This window comes from Wickerhamomyces ciferrii, contig 00179 (assembly GCF_000313485.1).
Source record: "Wickerhamomyces ciferrii WGS project CAIF00000000 data, strain NRRL Y-1031 F-60-10, contig 00179, whole genome shotgun sequence".
In the NCBI taxonomy this organism is placed as follows: domain Eukaryota; kingdom Fungi; phylum Ascomycota; class Saccharomycetes; order Phaffomycetales; family Wickerhamomycetaceae; genus Hansenula; species Hansenula ciferrii.
This window is the reverse complement of record NW_011887561.1, coordinates 114,240-131,520: the sequence shown is the minus strand read 5'-3', so window position 1 is coordinate 131,520 and position 17,281 is coordinate 114,240. Positions and strand designations below refer to the sequence as shown.

Here is a 17,281-nt window from a genome sequence, read left to right as displayed (position 1 = left end):
TCTAACACCCTGAGGAGCGTTAATATCAGGTATTGGAGTATCACTTTGAACACCCATATCATGTAAAGACTTGACAGTTTCACTTGGAACTAAACGAACATTATTATTTGTTGTTGTTCTTGAAGCAAATGAACTTAATTCAGATACAGCATCTTGATTTTCTTCATCTTCAGGGATATAAGCTTGTGGAGCTAAATTACCATCTTGTTGTTGTGAGTTTATTGATTCTTCATCAGAATGACTATATTGAGTCGTCATGATTGTATTTGTATTGTTGTATTGTATTTTGTATAAAGCGGATTCAAAGAAATGAAATCAAAACAAATCATTTTACAATAAACAGGGATATATCTTTTCATTTATATAATTATAATAACATACTAATGTTCTGGAATCACCGTATTTCGTTTTTGACACTATCTGATATCACGCGGGTTAAAATTCCCATGAAAATAAAAATAAAAATCACAACATTATAAGAAGAAATGGAAATGAAGAGCAACAATTTGATCAAAGGATATAAAGACTATTTACACAATCATGTTAAAGTAAAGTATGAACTATCATCATATCAAAAGGTATACCGTTCTACCAATAACCATCTAAACTAGTTGATTGCTCTTCATTAGTACTCGCGCGTTCTTTAAAAGTGTCAAACAAGTTTTGCGATATAAAGCGTATTGTGATTCGGGACGCACATCCGGAAGCCCTTAAAAGAGTAGAAAACAGTGGATATTATATTTATACAATGATAAGTTATAGTACTATGATAATACGATGATACTCTTATTATTTAGTCTTCTTTAGTACTTCAACATGTCTTCCACCTCTTCGCTGTCCGGTATTGACTCTTTATCAATGTCATGTCATGTCAACTTTAACAAGTACGTGAAGTTCGGAAATTTGTATGCGCGCCTGAAAATTTTAAAGTGCGTTAATTGAGGTTAATTGAGGTATAAAATATTGGATCCAGAATGGTACTGTTATAGTTGTTGATTTTAGGTTGAAGGTTTACATGGCTTTATGTAAGGCTGAATTAGAATATGCGATAGTACCGTCTTTTGAATATCTGTTGGGTAATTGTATTAGTCATAGATCATTATATCTTTTACTACTTCTTTTTTAGCTGTTCATGTTGATTATAGAAAATATAAGAAATTATGAAATATATCCCTGATTCGGAAAATACCCGAATGTAGTATATGTGATTATGTAATAGTTTACATAAGCACTAAAGGGTTTTCTCATGCTATAATAGAAGTACTTGATATAAAATTAATATCAAAGTCGATGTATATATCGTATATATCTGGTCTAAATTATTCTCTACATCTTTTCAATACCTGGTACATAATACATAATATGCAATTCAATCAAAACAATAAACAAATTAGATCAATATTATCAACGAAATGATATCATTAATCTTTTGGAAATTTATCAATATTTTCCTTTTTAAATAAATCCAATTGTTTTTGTAAACCTTGAATATGTTTAATAATTAATTTTCTTTCATCTTTCAAAGCAGATTTAATAAATTGATCAGTTAAAATTGTTAAATCAATTCCATCTAATTATTATTATATTTCTATTCCTACAGCCTTCAGTTTGGACCGTGCAGAATCGACACTATGACCATTCGATAGCAAATATACGACTCCCTTCACTTCCCACTACTTAGAAGTTTGTAGCTTCACTTCCTGGTGAGTTATGGTGTCTTGAAGTTTGGCCTTTCCAGCCTTCTCATTGGTCAATTAGCTATCTTTTGTTTACTTTTCGTCAGTTTGTTTACTTTTCAGTTTTTTTTTTAATTTTTTCAATGGTTCTTTGTTTACTTTTCGTTTTTTTTTTAATTTTGTTTGAATTGTCAAAATTTTGTTTTACTTAATTCTGTAGAGGTTCAGAGGTTCTCAGTTTTTAAGTAGTACGTACGCTGTGGCTTACATGGATTTAGGTGTTGTTGGATGCTATGTTATATTAGTGTGTGATCATACTATTGGCTTTCTGTTTGGGTCTGTTCAATCTATACAGGTATACTTTAATACGTTCTAGCAGCTTAATCTACACTATATTATACGTTCGTATTTAATTGTCAGCTTACTCAACTTCAAAAAGCCCTGGCACCTGCTCCACCTGCTTAGAATCATTGTTGGTTGTTCCTTTGGTTATATATTTAGTCACATATTTTAAAGCTTCATTGGACTCTGATATAAGTGATTTAATTCTTTGCTCATCATGCCCTTGAGCTATAAGATCTTTTGATTTGACGTCGACATCTATTTTTTGGCCATGCTTTTAAGTTTGAACTATCTTCAGCAATTTAGGTGATCTCTTGATAAGGGCTGATATACTGATATTTAACGTCATCATTCTAGGTTGTGATTATAGACAAATTCTGCCAAAGCTTCAGCTGCTTCTTTGAATTTATGTTTGTTTAATTCAAGTTTGTTTCCATCTTTTGAATTATTCAATATGGTTGAAAATAGAAGATTGATCCTGGTTATGTCAATTGGGTAGAAAAAAGTTGGTTCTGCCGATCCTTCAATATCTTCTTCAACTTCTCTGACTTCTGGAAACCTTTTGAATAATGTTGTTTTCAATGAGGTTGATTTGACTAAAAAGGTGTTTGGTTATGCTTTCCCTTGACTATTCAAAAAAAAACACATTTTACTTGCTCCAACAAATGCTGCTGTTAAAGAGTTGAATAATTTTTCTTATTTTAATCCAAAATCCCCCGTGCGCTCACACTGGCTTTATACATTCTGCGGGTCAATTATCCATAAAAAGGCTGGAATTTGGAAGGTGAAAGGTCATGAAGCTCATCTGTTGGTGATTGGAAAGAATCCGAAAGGTCAATAGCCATCTCCTCCAGCATTTAATTTACTCAAAGTTATTCCCGATTTGGCTTCTGTTATGATACTATACTCTATATTCTAGATGATCCTTTGGGTTCAATTCAGCTTTACACTCAAAAGTTTATACAATACCATCCAGAAAAATGGTTTTAACTTTTAGATTTGGCGGTGATTAAGGAAAAATATTTAATTTTCAAATGATATTTTACACCTATACTCAGGATGTATACAAAACTGTGGAAACTGGGATACTCAACTAAGTTGCATGTCAATTTTTGTACTAAGATGTCAAACTTATCAGGTTTGTGACATTATGTGAGATGTTTTAGGGTATCATATTTCAGTCAATTGCACTTTAGGTCATATATGGTCCTTTGTTATTGATTCAAGGGTTTGGTTGTTTCTTTGAAGTCATAAGGATTTGATATCAATGTTTTCGGGGTGTTCATGAATGTTGCGAAATAAGTTACTGTATTGGCTGAAGCTTGGATCGCTTACATGGCTTAAAATAGCATATTGGTTTATGGTGATTGATACCCAATTTAGGGGATTGAAGGTCAGTTTTATTTTACGGTTCTGACTGCCTATGGATATAAAATCGTTTTGAAGTATATGAGATGTACCCCCATTACTCTACCTCTATGAAAGTTGTTCTATTGTTATATTGACTTCAAGATGCCGGTTTCAATTAAATATGAACCCTTTTGGATATTGAAAGTTTCACCAAATGCTACGGAATTTGAATACACCAAATGATTTGGCAAATGTTGACATTGGACGTTTTCCTGATAGTATTATCAAATTCAAACCTGGGACTCCTTTTATGATTACAAGAAACATTGATGTTAATAATGGTGTTTATGAGTTTTGCTGTTGAAAAAACATAGTATATTATAAATCCAGGTGTTCATTTTATGAAAAGGTATTTATTCATAGAACATTGTTTGTTCATGAGGTTTCTGATAATTTTTTGGTTTCCTTCTCAAGATTGCAATTTCCTATAAGACAACGTTTTGTCATTACCATAAACAAGGCTCAAGGTCAAACTCTTTCAAAAGTTGGTTTCAGTCATGGTCAATTGCATGTTGCTTTAACTTACTTTAACAAGAGTCACCAATCCAATTGATCTCTTTTTAAACATTAAACTTCCTGCTAATGATAATGCTGCTCCTCAAGATAGTGCAGCTCCAGGTTTGGTAAATGTCGTTTTCAAGGAAGCCCTTTCTCATCTTAATAAGCATAAAAGCTTGATTCTTTTTTATTAAGTTTTTACCACTATTATATTTTTATCTCCACATTATATTCATTCCATTATACACACGCATCTTATACTTATGTTAATTCAATACGTGCAAATTGTAACTATCAATATCAATATTTATTTGTTTACCCTGATCTTTTGATTGAAGTATTAGCGTTCTTAGAAGGTAAATTTTCTTCTACACTATTAGGATTAAGCATTGTGTACGACTATTGGGATTAAGCATTGTGAGCGAAGCGAGCAACCGAGCTTGCTCGTTTAATTAATTCTTTTAATAAGGATTCTTGATAATAATTAAATTTATATAAACGATCATCTTTTGCTAAAGTTTCAAAATTTCCATAATATTCATCAATTTCATTTTGATATGTTTTAACAGTTTGTTCAATTTGGAAAATTGTTTGTTGATATTGTTCAGTTATTGAATAAATTTTTTTAGACTTTGTTGATTTCTTCTTCTTTTTAGTTTGTTTATTTGAAGGGTTATTTAATGAGCGATAATACCATATTGATCCTAAGATTAATAAAGTTGAAATACCAACACCTAATGAAGTTATATAAGTAACATCAGTCATTTTTTGAAGTGAATAGAATGTAACCTTTATAATCTAAGTTGTTAGAAGTACTCATAGTTGTTGACTTTTTTTCTAAACAATAGCACCCGCGAATATAAATTTACCATTTCTTACTTTATGTACTCGCTTCAAAATATTGTGACGTATATAGCAATTAAATATGAGATCATAAAAACTTATGATTTAATACATAAGATTGAAATTGTCAAATAAAATTAAATCTGGGGAACTAATTGCTTTTTGACGTTTGATCATGGTATTTGAATATAGATCATGGTACTTGCTTAACAAAGCCTACTCCTCAATTGCTAATGATATATATACAACTAATCACAGCAAATACTAGGCAATCATACAATCAACTATCAACTATACACCAATACTAATAGACTAATACTTGATACTCATTTACTTCTAATTTCTTGTATTACTTTATACCTTTGTAACTTTTCAGGCTTTAGCTAGTAAGCTCATAGCTTGCCCGCGAATTTCATTTCCTGCACGTTATCAATAATCCCAATTCGGAAATTTCATTCGCTAGTTTCCCAAATTAAGTGAAATTCATCTTTGGAATACATCCAATTTAATCCCACAGTTTTCATTTATATTTAAACTTGAAGTAACACTCAATTGATATTTAAATTATTATCAAAGAAGGTATCTTAAAGTAACTCAATTGTTGTTTACTATTTATCAAGTTTACTTTTAGTTGCTAAGATTCAAGCGTGTCCATTACCTGATATTCAATTTTAGCCCCATACTTTTCAACCCCCCTAAAGATTTTACCGCAATCAATTTTATAAAGGTTGTCATTTTAAAAGTTGAGTATAAAACATTGTTAATATCATCAATTGACATTCAATTTAAATTATTTTGGTAATACAATCAATCAATACTATACAAAATGCCACGTCCAGATCCATTTGCTGCTCTTTATGAAACTGATGATAAAGAAGATACAAAATCAATTTTATCTTATGCTGTTAGTAAAAATTCAACAGCTAATGATGATAATGATACACAATCAATAGCTTCATCAAATTATGATTATAGATCACCTTTCAGATCAGGTTCTTCAAAAAGAACTGATAGAATTAAACCAAGTGAACATTCAAAACATAATAAAATTAGTGTACCATCAAAATTTTTCAATAAAGTTGAAACTAAAAATCAAAAAGAATTGGAAAAATTAGCTCAACAAGAAGAAAAATTAAATTTATTAAAACAACAATATGAATCTGAAGTTAAATTAGCTGAAGAAGCTGAAAAAAAATTAAAAGCTGATCAAGAAACAAGAAGACAAAATTTAGAAAAATTGAAAAAAGAAGCTTCTGAAAAAGCTAAAGCTGCTAAGATTGCTCAACAAGAAGCTGAAGACAAATTGAAACAAAAAACTAAAGAAATTAAACAATCTAAAGAAGAAACTAAAGATACTAAAGATAAAACTGAATCAATTGAATCATTATCAGATGTTAACGCTGATGAAGATTCATTATATCAAACCAAAAAAACAAATGAATTGAATTTACCAAAAGGTTCTAAAACTGAAGATTTAGCTCAATCTGAAGCTGATGAATTACTTGATGAAGAAGAGGATGAAGTCCCATTAAACAAGGAACATAACTCTCCAATCAAATCTGCTATTGCTAATGAAGTTCCATTAACCGCTGGTACCGCTGGTACTGATTTAACCGCTGGTTCTGATGAAACCGAATTAACAAAACCTGATACCGCTGAAGATTTCAAGAAGGATCCTTTTAATAAAAAAGATGAAAAAGCAAATGATATCTCTGGGTTAAGAAAAGCTTCAATAACTGAAGCTAAATTAGATTTAGATGATGTTAAAGATAAATCTCAAAATAGAAGAAAATCAATTGCTCAAGAATTAGATGAAGAAGTTGCTGAAACTAAAGAATTAGAAGAAGCTAAAACTTTAGAAGAAAAATTAGGCTCAGATGCTAAAGAACCTCCATTAAAGAAAAAATCTGATGGTTTTAAGAATCCATTTGGTGCTAATTCTGAAACTGAACATCATAAAGTTGACAAAACTGATGTTAGAGGTTTAAGAAGAGCATCAGCTGCTGAAGCTAAACTAAATGAAGAAGATGCTAAAGCATCATTACAAGGTCGTAAGAAAAGTGCAGCAGAAATTGCTGATGAAGAACAAGTTGAAGCTAAAGAAATAGAAGAAGCTGATGCCTTGGAAAGAACTTTGAGTCAAAGTGAAGCTAGACAAGAAGCTGAACGTAAGAAATCTACAAGTAATGCTGCAACTAATGATAATTCTTTATTAGGTAAAGCTACAAGTGTTTTCACTAATCCTTTTGGTTCATCTGGTGAAAAAGTTACTAGTACCAAGGATAGAAGATCAAGTAAAGATGAAAATGCTCGTGGTTTAAGAAGAGCTTCTGCAGCTGAAGCTAAATTAAATGAAGAAGACGCTAAAGCATCATTGCAAGGTCGTAAGAAGAGTGTTGCAGAAATTGCTGATGAAGAACAAGCTGAAGAAAAAGAATTGGAAGAAGCTGTTGCATTAGAAAAGACTTTAAGTCAAAGTGAAGCTAAACAAGATTTAAAAAACTTGAGAAAAGCTTCAGCCGCTGAAGCGAGGCTAGACGTCGAGACTGCAAAAGAATCTACTCAAGGTCGTAGAAAAAGTGTTGCTGAAGAATTAGATGAAGAAGAAGCTGAAACAAAAGAATTGGAAGAAGTTGCTGATTTAGAATCAAAATTGGGTAAAGATGATGATGAAGAAGGAAAATCAATCAAGACTTCAAAATCTTCAGGTATTACTGGTAGAGCAACTCCACAAAAGAAGAAATTATTTGGTTTATTTCAAACAACTTCAAATGTGAATGGTAATGGTGATGGTCAAAGTGATAATGCATCAATTTTATCAAAACCTGCAAGTACTGTTTATGATTCAATTTTTGAAGCTAATAAAAAACATGATGATAAATTAAGATCTTTACAAAATAAAAATAAATTAGCTTTACAAAAAATTGAAGTTGATTATGCATTAAAGATTAAAAAATTAAAATCATCAATTTCTGAAATTGAAGAAAGAATTTCTGAAAATGAATCAAAATCTCAAAAATCAATTGATGAGCTTAAAATTCAACATGCAGATAATTTGAAAAAATTTGAAAATGAACTTGAAGAAAGTAAAAAATCATTTTTTGAAGAAACTGAATTGAAAATCAAAGAAAAATCTAAAGAAATTGAAGATTTGAAAAAACAACAAGAATCTTCATCAAAAGATCTTGAAGAATTAGAAAAATTACAAGTTGAATCAAGTGAAAAATTACAAGTTTTCCAAGCTGATATTCAAAAATTAAAAAGTGAAATCAGAGCTGAAGATTCAAAATTAGACGAATTATCTAAAGAAAAAGATCTTAAGACTAAAGAATTAACTAAATTAAATGATGAAAAAGAATCATTGTTGGAAAAATTAAAAGAAGCTCAATTGAAGAATTCTAAATCAGGTGAAATTTTATCAAAGGAAAATGATGAGTCATTTCAATCCCAAATTGATTCATTAAATTCAGATATTGAAAAATTGACTATTGATTTAACAAAATCAATTAAAACAACCACTGATGTTACAGTTTCTAAAAATAAATTAGAATCAAATTTAACAACAAAGGAAATTGATGAATCAAAAGAACAATCAAATATTTCTAAATTAAATACATTAAAAGAAAGAGCTGAAACTACTGATAATCATCAAACTTCCAAAATTGCAGATGGTGAAAAAGAATTGAAAACTTTGAAAGAAGATCAAGTTAATGATTCTAAATCTGTTTCTAAAACTAGTGTTAAAGATGATTCAAAAACTTCAAATGATGCCGCTTTGAAAGAAAGAGAAGAATTACAAAAGAAAGTTTTAGAAGCAAGAGCTAAAAGAGAAGCTATTCAAAAAGAATTAGAAAATGTTAAGAATTCTGATTATGAATTTTTTGAAAGAGAAAGTATTGCAGAATTATAAGTGATTAATATCTATAAATTATGATTAGATTTAACTGTTAAGTTTGTGTTGTATTATTGTACTTTAAATATTAAGCTAGCATATTGTTTGTGTTTTTATATAGTGATTTTTTAAGAATAAATTAATTTGTATTGTATAACTCTATACATGGTTTAATGTAGATCTAACATAGTTACTGTCGTTTATATATGGCGCTTATCAGATGTAATTCAACTTGATTCATTATTATCTCATGATCCGTACTAGCTTTCTAATTTGCTCATAGCTCTATTCTCAAATATATGTATATGATAAAATGTGAGAACATTAATATATTGTTCTCGTTTTGACTACATGAGTATAAATATCAACGGAAATAACTATATTTTGAAAAGAACTTTGCAATATATATATTTGTCTAAACAGATAAAAACAACATAACAATTACAAAGTAATGTTATACTGTGCTAAATCTGTTCTGAGATCAGTTTGATGTAAGGGTACATCCAAACTCCAGTCTCATTGTCCCGTTGATCGATCGTTCTTACAATCAGATGTAAGGGTACATCTGAAATTTCTATAAACAAATTTTTGGTTAATTTTGATCCTGCAAAAGCAAATTGCATGAGCTATAATATAAATATAGTATGCAAAAATATAATTGCTAGTGTCACATAAAAGCATAATAGTTGATATATATCTTTGAGTTTCAATAGTCTTTATCTGTGATCCATTAGAGGAATTATCATGGTTTTCACATGATATTACCGGCCACATAGATTAATTTTTAGATTATATATCAATATGAGGTTATATATAATATAATTGATGATCCAATGAAGAGCTAAATAAGATACACGGACTTCTATTAGTTAGTGTTTTGCTTAGTAAACTTGATTGATGTTCTTTTCTTTACTTTAGTTTATGATTCTTGTAGTGCTTAATGTGTCACTTTCCTTAAATACCGATATTTCCTAAAATGGACATTTTTGAATGTTTTTTTTTAATTGTCAATTTGAAATAAGCGTAGATAAAAAAAAGTTGATCTCCTTTGTACTTTTGTATTATACTTGTTGAAAAATAAGTCAATCACAATTACAATTACAAAATGTCATTTTTCAGTAATTTCTCTAAGCAATTACAATCAGGATTAGAAGAAGGTTTAAAAGAAGCCCAAAAATATACAAATGATTTAACTCCAATTGCTAAAAGAACTGCAAGATTAGTTCAAGAAAAATTTGGTACAATTGAAGATATTAGTGAATTACCAGAAGAATATATTTTATTGGAAAAAAAAGTTGATGCTTTAAGAAACGCTTATAAGAAATTATTAACTATTACCACAACTTATGAAATTGAAAGTTATGATTATCCACCAAATATTAGTGAATCAGTTTCAGATTTATCTAAAACTATTAGTGAAAAATTTCAAGGTTTACAAAAAGCTTCAAATGTTTCAGAAGTGGAAAAAGTCTTGAATGAAGAAAGTTCAAATGAACCTCAATTACCAAAGACTTTAGCACATGAATTATCAAAAGCTTCTAAAAATGCACATTCATTATTAAAAAAATTTGATCAAGATAATTCATTATCAAAAGTTTTATTATTATTTTCTGAAACTGAATTAAAAATTGGTAATAGAAGAATTGAACAAGATCAATTAATTATAAATGAATTTAATTCTAAATTACAAGATATTTTAACTAAAAATTTCCAAGAAACTCAATTAAATAGAAAAAATGTTGAAAATGCAAGATTAAATTTTGATACCCTAAGATATGAATTAAAATTAAACCCAGCAAGACAAGAAGAATTACAGGAAAAATTAGATCAATCTGAAGATGATTTAGTTAATGCTACTTCTGTTGCGGTGCAATCAATGGAAAAATTAATTAAACCTGCAGAATCTGTTAATTTAATTGTATTATTTTCTAAAATTCAATTAGAATATTTTAAATCTGCTACAGCGGAATTAGAATCATTAGTTAAGAATTTAGAATCCATTCCAATTGAAGATGAAGATGATGAAGATGAAGATGAAACTGAAGCTAGTGAAGAAGCATCATAAGAAAGGTGGTATGATACCATTATAGCTACGAGTGTAAGTGTGTTTTTCTTTTGTTTATCCCAAATATTACCCAAATATTACGTTTTATTATTTTCTATATACAAATAGTAATTATTCCTCTTCTTCCTCATTATTTTCATTAAATTAAAAACACAGCACATAAATCAAAAGTACAAAACCCTCATTTCTTAATGGAATGATTCACAAAAAGATTCAGATTGATTAATTTCCATAATTGAAGCTAATCTAAAGAAAAACACTTCACCAAATGATAAACCTAAAATTATAGCGAAGAAATAAGGTATAATAAATGTCATTGCTGCCAACATTAATGCATAACCAAACATTGCACTTAAAAAGGCCAAAAGTAATCTTATAAAATCTCTATAGATTGAAGTTGGTGTTATATCAAGAAATTGTGCTAAAACTGATCTATTTTTCAAATGTTTTTGTGTATGTGATTCATTACTTTCTGTATCAACGGTATTACTACTTTCATTAATATCACTTTTATTAATAGTAGTTGTATGATTATGATTTTCACTTAGGTCAAATTTTTTTGGAGGTGTAAATACTTTTTGTTGTAAATAAGCACCAAGGAAAGTTAAACCTCTTGTTGCAAAAGCTGTAAAGAATAAGATACAAAATATACCAAAAGCACTAGCACCATTTGAAGCTTTTAAAGTTTGGAAAATAACTGGATAACCTGAATATTTTGTAGTTAAAAAGGTATTCATTGACATATCCATATCCATACCATCCATACTATCCATTCCACTCATTGAACTTGAAGTTGAAGAACTCATTGGCATTGACATTGACATTGAATGATGATCCATAGACATTGAAGCAGAAGCGGTAGAAGATGCCATATCCATAGACATTGAAGAAGAACCCATATCCATCATTGTGATTGTGTTGTGTTGTGTATTGTATTGTCTTTGATGATCTTGTGATCTAAATGTATATCAAAACATGACGAACTCGTATTGTTTTATATATTTCTACTTTCAAGGTGCCCTTTATTGAATGCACAGATCTATTAAAATCTCACAGCGGTTAAAATTGATTTTTATTCGAGATAATTTGCTCACTTTTTGAAAAAACTAAAAACTAAAAAAAATTTAAATGCTCGTTTCGCGGAAAAGTGAGCAGTATGATTATGTAATTAGATTCAGATGACATAATATTTACATAATCATTATTTTTCCAATAATTTTAGTTTTTTGTTTATTGTTGAATCGAAAATTGAAGATTGAAAAAATGAATTCGTATAAATTTAATTGATTTGTTTTGTTTTGATTTGATTAACCGCTGAGTTCAAAGTCACATGATGTCCTTGAAAGTGGTTAATTATGATCCAGAAGACAGTGGCAAAGGATCAGGAAATGGATCACATAGAGGGAAAGATCAAGTGAGTGTGGAGTGGGTGGTAAAAGTCATACAATGGACTTTGGATTGTCTGGGGTACATCGACACTAACATTGGTTTAGAAAAAACAACCAGCCTGTGCTAGATGTCGGAAACTACATAGGAAATGTTTGGTAGAAGATGAAGAGAAAGTATGTCAACGGTGTATCAAGGCTAAGGCCCAGTGTCGATGGGAAAATGGTGATGGTAATGGTGATGTGGGTGTTAATGGTGATGAATCCGAATCTGTTCATCAAAAGAGACAATTTGATGATGACAATAATGCTGACAATGCTGATAAATTATCCAAAAAGCAAAAAATAATCATGAAATTATCTAAAGATGAACATTTATATGCAAATGTCTTACAATCAAGTAGAGCAACTTCTCAATTCATTACTGCAACTCAACCTTTAGCTCCTATATTATCTCGTGATTCAGTATTAAGTCTTGATGGTGAAGTCTTGGGACTTTATTGTCCTTGGAGAAATGTTTATTTTGAACCAAGAGATAAAGATGAATATAAAATTGATAAAGAATTGAAATCTTATCTGAATAAAAAAGGTGCATTTATAATACCACAAATTTCAGAACAAAGACGATTGATTAAATTATTTTTAGATAATGTTTATCCATTATATCCAGTTGTTAATAGAAATATCTTGGAAAATTTATCAAATGAACCTTTATTATTAATAAATTCAATGATGCTTGCTGGTGTTAAATATGATCCTTTTTTACAAAATTATGATTATAGAATTAGAGCTGAAGAATTTAAATCAAGATGTAAATATTTACAAATGATTGAAACAAACAAAGTTACATTAATCCAATCTTATTTATTATTATCTATAAATGAAGAAGGTCCAGAAGGTGCAAACTTGGCAAGAGAATGTATCTCTAAGGCTATTTTATTAATTATGGAACTGGGAATACATAACTTGGCAGTTGCTGAACATTTTGATATGATGAAAACTGATAAATCTGATATTAAAACAATGTTTAGATTAAATTATGATAGAAATTTAATGGTTAGATTATTTTGGACTTCATATTGTTGTGATAGAATTGCTTCAGCAACAAGTTGTTCTGCAATGCTTTATAATATTGATGATTTAATAATTGAAGAACCTTTCTTGAAAAATTTTGATGATTTTGAAAACTATCAAATTTCTGATTATGAACTTTTTAAAAGATGGTATTCATTAATTTTATTATTTGAAAGAGTTATTAAAACTGTTTATAGACCTCCAGGGAGAAGAGCTCTTAATGATTCAAATTTAGAATTAGATTTATTAAATTGGGGGATAAGAAATTTGAATGCAACATTACCAATAGAATCAAAATTTATAAGATTTTTAAAAGTTTCTCATGCTTATTGCAATTTATTATATCTTCGTTGTAAAATTGGTTTATTAGATTTAATTGAATCAAATAATATTAATAAACCAGTTTTCCATTCAAATGAATCTCCATTATCAACTGCAGGAATGTATTATGTTTATAAATTTTCAAATGATATTATTGAATCTTTGAAATTTTCATTTAATAATGATTGTATTGAACATATTTTAAATGTTCATAGTACATTACATGTTTTAGTTTTAATTCATTTAGAAATTGAATCTAAAAGATTACAAACTTCATTAGATACCAATGGTCAATCAACAACAACAACAACATCATCCACTTCAACAACAGAAACACAAACTAAAACAACATTAACAAAAGATCAATTACATACTTTAAAAGAAAAAGAAAATCAATATAATCAATGTCTTGAAATATTAAAAAATTTTAAAAATAAATATTGGTTTGCTGCTGCTTCATTTAATCTTTTTGAAAAATTAAATTCAATTGAACCTCAACCAAAAGAAACTTTTGAAAATTTATTTAATAATCAACAAGATTTAAATCAAGCGGGTTCAATTTTAAATTCAAATTTATCTCAATGGTTTTAAAAGATTGAATTTGATATGATAATCAAATTAGCCCTTAACCTTACTATGCGGTGCGGGAAGAAAAATGCGGAACTACCGAATTGGGTATCCCGCCTGGCTCAGTACATTCACCATACAAAATCCAAAAATTGCGGAACTCTTCTGAATCGGTTAATTGAATTAGATGTAAATTTTTGAATTGTTGATGAGTTTTGAAATATATGGGGTACATTGAAAATATGGGTATTTAAACAATGCAATTTCTCCATAAAATTGAAGAAATATTTTTAAATGTATTCAATATCAACATAGGAATAATAACAATTAAGTGAATTTACAATATGTCAACAGCTACTACAACTTCAACTCCAACTTTAACTTTAAGACCAGATAATTTGAAAAGAATTGATTTATCAAATTTTGAAGCTAGACCTGGTAATGATTTTTCTTCTGCTTTTACTGCTTTTGATGAACCATTAGAAGGTGATCAAGCTGATTATTTACCTCAAAGATTTGCTGAATTGAAGCAAGAACTTGTTCAAAATCCTGAAAAAGTTGTTGAAAGTTGGAAAAGATTAAAATTGGTATTAGGTGATAAAATTAAATTGATTGAACAAGAAGGTTCAAATATTATTCCAGAAATTTCATTTAATGAAATTCAAAAATTAGATCCTGCAAAAAGACAAAATATTTTGGAAAAAGGTTGTGTTATTATTCGTAATGTTTTCCCAAAAGAAAAAGCACTTGAATTTAAAAAAGATGCTCAAGAATATATCAAGTTGAATCCTCAAACTAAAGGATATCCTGCATCAGATCCAATTGTTTATGAATTATATTGGTCAAAGTCTCAAGTTAATGCAAGATCAGATCCAAAAATGATGGAAACTATGAAATTTATTAATAATTTATGGCATACAAATGACCCAAATGTTGAAGTTTCATTAAATCATAATTTAAGTTATGCTGATAGATTTCGTATTAGAAATCCTGGTGATGATTCATTTACATTAGGTCCTCATGCTGATGGTGGATGTATTGAAAGATGGGAAGATGAAGAATATCGTAAATGTTATAAAGATGTTTTCAATGGTGATTGGGAAAATTATGATTCTTATGATGTTACTCATAGAACTAAAGCAAATATGAATATTTATCCTGTTGCTAATGCATGCAGTGTTTTCAGATCATTCCAAGGTTGGTTATCAATGTCCTCAGTTGGTCCAAGTGAAGGTACAATTTTATTAGCTCCTTTTATTAAAGAAATCACAAGTTATTTCTTATTAAAACCTTTTTTCGATGAATTTGATGAATTAGATTTACAATCATCAAAATTTCCAGGTTCTAAATTAGGTAAAAATCAAGAATTCAATGAAAAATCTCATCCAGATTTAAATTTATCTAAATTAATGACTTCAATTCCAAAAGTTCAACCAGGTGATGCTGTTTTCTGGCATTGTGATTTAATTCATGCAGTTGATCCAGTTCATAAAGGTGAATTAGATTCTTCTGTTATGTATATTCCAGCAGTTCCCCTATGTGATTTAAATACAAAATATTTAAAATTACAAAGAGAAGCATTGTTAAAAGGTTTAACAGGTCCTGATTTCCCTGGATTTCCTACTAGTGAAGCTGAAACCAATCATCAAAATAGAGCTGATTCTAAATTTGTTTATCAAGTTGGCGGTTTACAAGCTTTACAAGAATTAGGATTAGAACCAATCAAGTATGATGAGAATGATTCTCAAGGTGTTAAGGCAGTAATTGACAATTTTAATAAAGAATTGTTCTACAAGGTTTAAATCAACAACTTATATGTTTAACTAATTCATATATTTATATATAGTTTAAATTATTTATATATTTTATTTTTATAATTAGACTATTGTATTTGAATCTCTTTGAGCTCTTGGATCATCATCTGATATAGCATCCTCACCATAATTAGGATAAGTTGTATAGCCTAAACTACCACGAGTATAGAAAGTATCTCTATTATAAGCATTTAATGGTAAACCATCATGAACTTTGGTAATAAAATCAGGATTTGATAAGAAATATCTTCCAATACCAATTAAAGTTCTATCATTGATAGTAATTGTATCAAATAATCTTTTATAATCCGGTGTAGTTGAAGCAAATCCGCCTGTTCTTAAAACTATACCTTTCCAAATCAATAAAATCCAATCATTATTTGCATTGACATGATTATCAGTATCATTATCACCACTAACTCTAGGTTCAACAAGGGAGATATAAGCTAATTCATTACCTTTTCTTCTTCTTTTTTCTAATTCTGATACGACATATGAATAAGTTGGTATTATGTTTGGATCATCTTGTCCTCCCATTGACCCAAATGTACCCCAAGGTGATAATCTAACTGAAACTTTGGAAGATCCAACAGCTTCACAAACTGCATCCACAACTTCCAAGAGGAATCTTGATCTATTTTCTACAGAGCCACCATATTCGTCTTTTCTATTATTTGAAATTGGTTGTAAAAATTGATCAATTAAATAACCATTTGCAGCATGAACCTCAACAAAATCAAAACCAGCACCGTTAATAGCATTTTTAGCAGCTTTAACATATTGTTCAACATGTTGTTTTATTTCAGCTTTGGTCAAACCACGTTGTTTATTATTGAATTTCAAAGCTTTCTCTTTAGATGCGTCATCCATATAAATATCAGAAGCGCTAATATATGGTAATTTTTGAGTTGAAAGATATTCGGGATCAGCTTGTCTACCTAAATTCCATAATTGAGCATTGAATAAAGCACCTTTTGAATGAACAGAATCAACAATCTTTTTCCATGCTTTTGTCTGAGTGTCAGACCATAATCCTGGTACATTTGGATAACCACCAGCTTCCTCTGATATGAAAGTTGCTTCAGTTGTAAGTAATGAACCTTTATATTGAGCTCTTTGAGTATAATATTCTAATGATAAATCTGATGGGTCATGATCATTTACAGCACGATATCTTGTTAATGGAGCTAAGACTAATCTGGTTGATAATTCTTTGGTACCAACTTTAATTGGTTCGAATGCTTTTGTTTGGCCTAATGCTTGAGTTTCTTGTTCAGACATGATCACCTATAATTGTTGAATTTCAACGATATTGAAGTGTATGAAGATTTAGATGATATTATATTGGAAACATAATCTGGTTTAAGTACTTTTATTTTTGATTGCTAAAGTAT

At 29.2% G+C, this 17,281-nt stretch overlaps 6 protein-coding genes across 6 annotated transcripts; 4 read left to right on the top strand and 2 right to left on the bottom strand.

Moving 5' to 3' along the window:
* Nucleotides 1-5,595: 5,595 nt before the first annotated feature.
* On the top strand, nt 5,596-8,679 carry MYH2 (Myosin; the record flags this gene model as incomplete). The annotated part of the gene is made up of 1 exon (XM_011274796.1): nt 5,596-8,679. The coding sequence occupies one exon, from the start codon at nt 5,596-5,598 to the stop codon at nt 8,677-8,679; it is 3,084 nt and encodes a 1,027-aa protein (XP_011273098.1).
* Nucleotides 8,680-9,766: 1,087 nt separating this feature from the next.
* BN7_4682 (Meiotically up-regulated protein) lies at nt 9,767-10,726 on the top strand (the record flags this gene model as incomplete). Its single annotated transcript, XM_011274795.1, has 1 exon — nt 9,767-10,726. The coding sequence occupies one exon, from the start codon at nt 9,767-9,769 to the stop codon at nt 10,724-10,726; it is 960 nt and encodes a 319-aa protein (XP_011273097.1).
* Nucleotides 10,727-10,914: 188 nt separating this feature from the next.
* Nucleotides 10,915-11,634, bottom strand: CTR1 (high-affinity Cu transporter CTR1; the record flags this gene model as incomplete). The annotated part of the gene is made up of 1 exon (XM_011274794.1): nt 10,915-11,634. One exon carries the CDS (start codon nt 11,632-11,634, stop codon nt 10,915-10,917), a length of 720 nt encoding a protein of 239 aa, XP_011273096.1.
* Nucleotides 11,635-11,989: 355 nt separating this feature from the next.
* Nucleotides 11,990-14,097, top strand: BN7_4680 (Zn(II)2Cys6 transcription factor; the record flags this gene model as incomplete). The annotated part of the gene is made up of 2 exons (XM_011274793.1): nt 11,990-11,997; nt 12,243-14,097. 2 exons carry the CDS (start codon nt 11,990-11,992, stop codon nt 14,095-14,097), a joined length of 1,863 nt encoding a protein of 620 aa, XP_011273095.1.
* Nucleotides 14,098-14,417: 320 nt separating this feature from the next.
* BN7_4679 (DUF1479 domain-containing protein) lies at nt 14,418-15,875 on the top strand (the record flags this gene model as incomplete). The annotated part of the gene is made up of 1 exon (XM_011274792.1): nt 14,418-15,875. The coding sequence occupies one exon, from the start codon at nt 14,418-14,420 to the stop codon at nt 15,873-15,875; it is 1,458 nt and encodes a 485-aa protein (XP_011273094.1).
* Nucleotides 15,876-15,950: 75 nt separating this feature from the next.
* BN7_4678 (alkene reductase) lies at nt 15,951-17,168 on the bottom strand (the record flags this gene model as incomplete). The annotated part of the gene is made up of 1 exon (XM_011274791.1): nt 15,951-17,168. The coding sequence occupies one exon, from the start codon at nt 17,166-17,168 to the stop codon at nt 15,951-15,953; it is 1,218 nt and encodes a 405-aa protein (XP_011273093.1).
* Nucleotides 17,169-17,281: the final 113 nt, after the last annotated feature.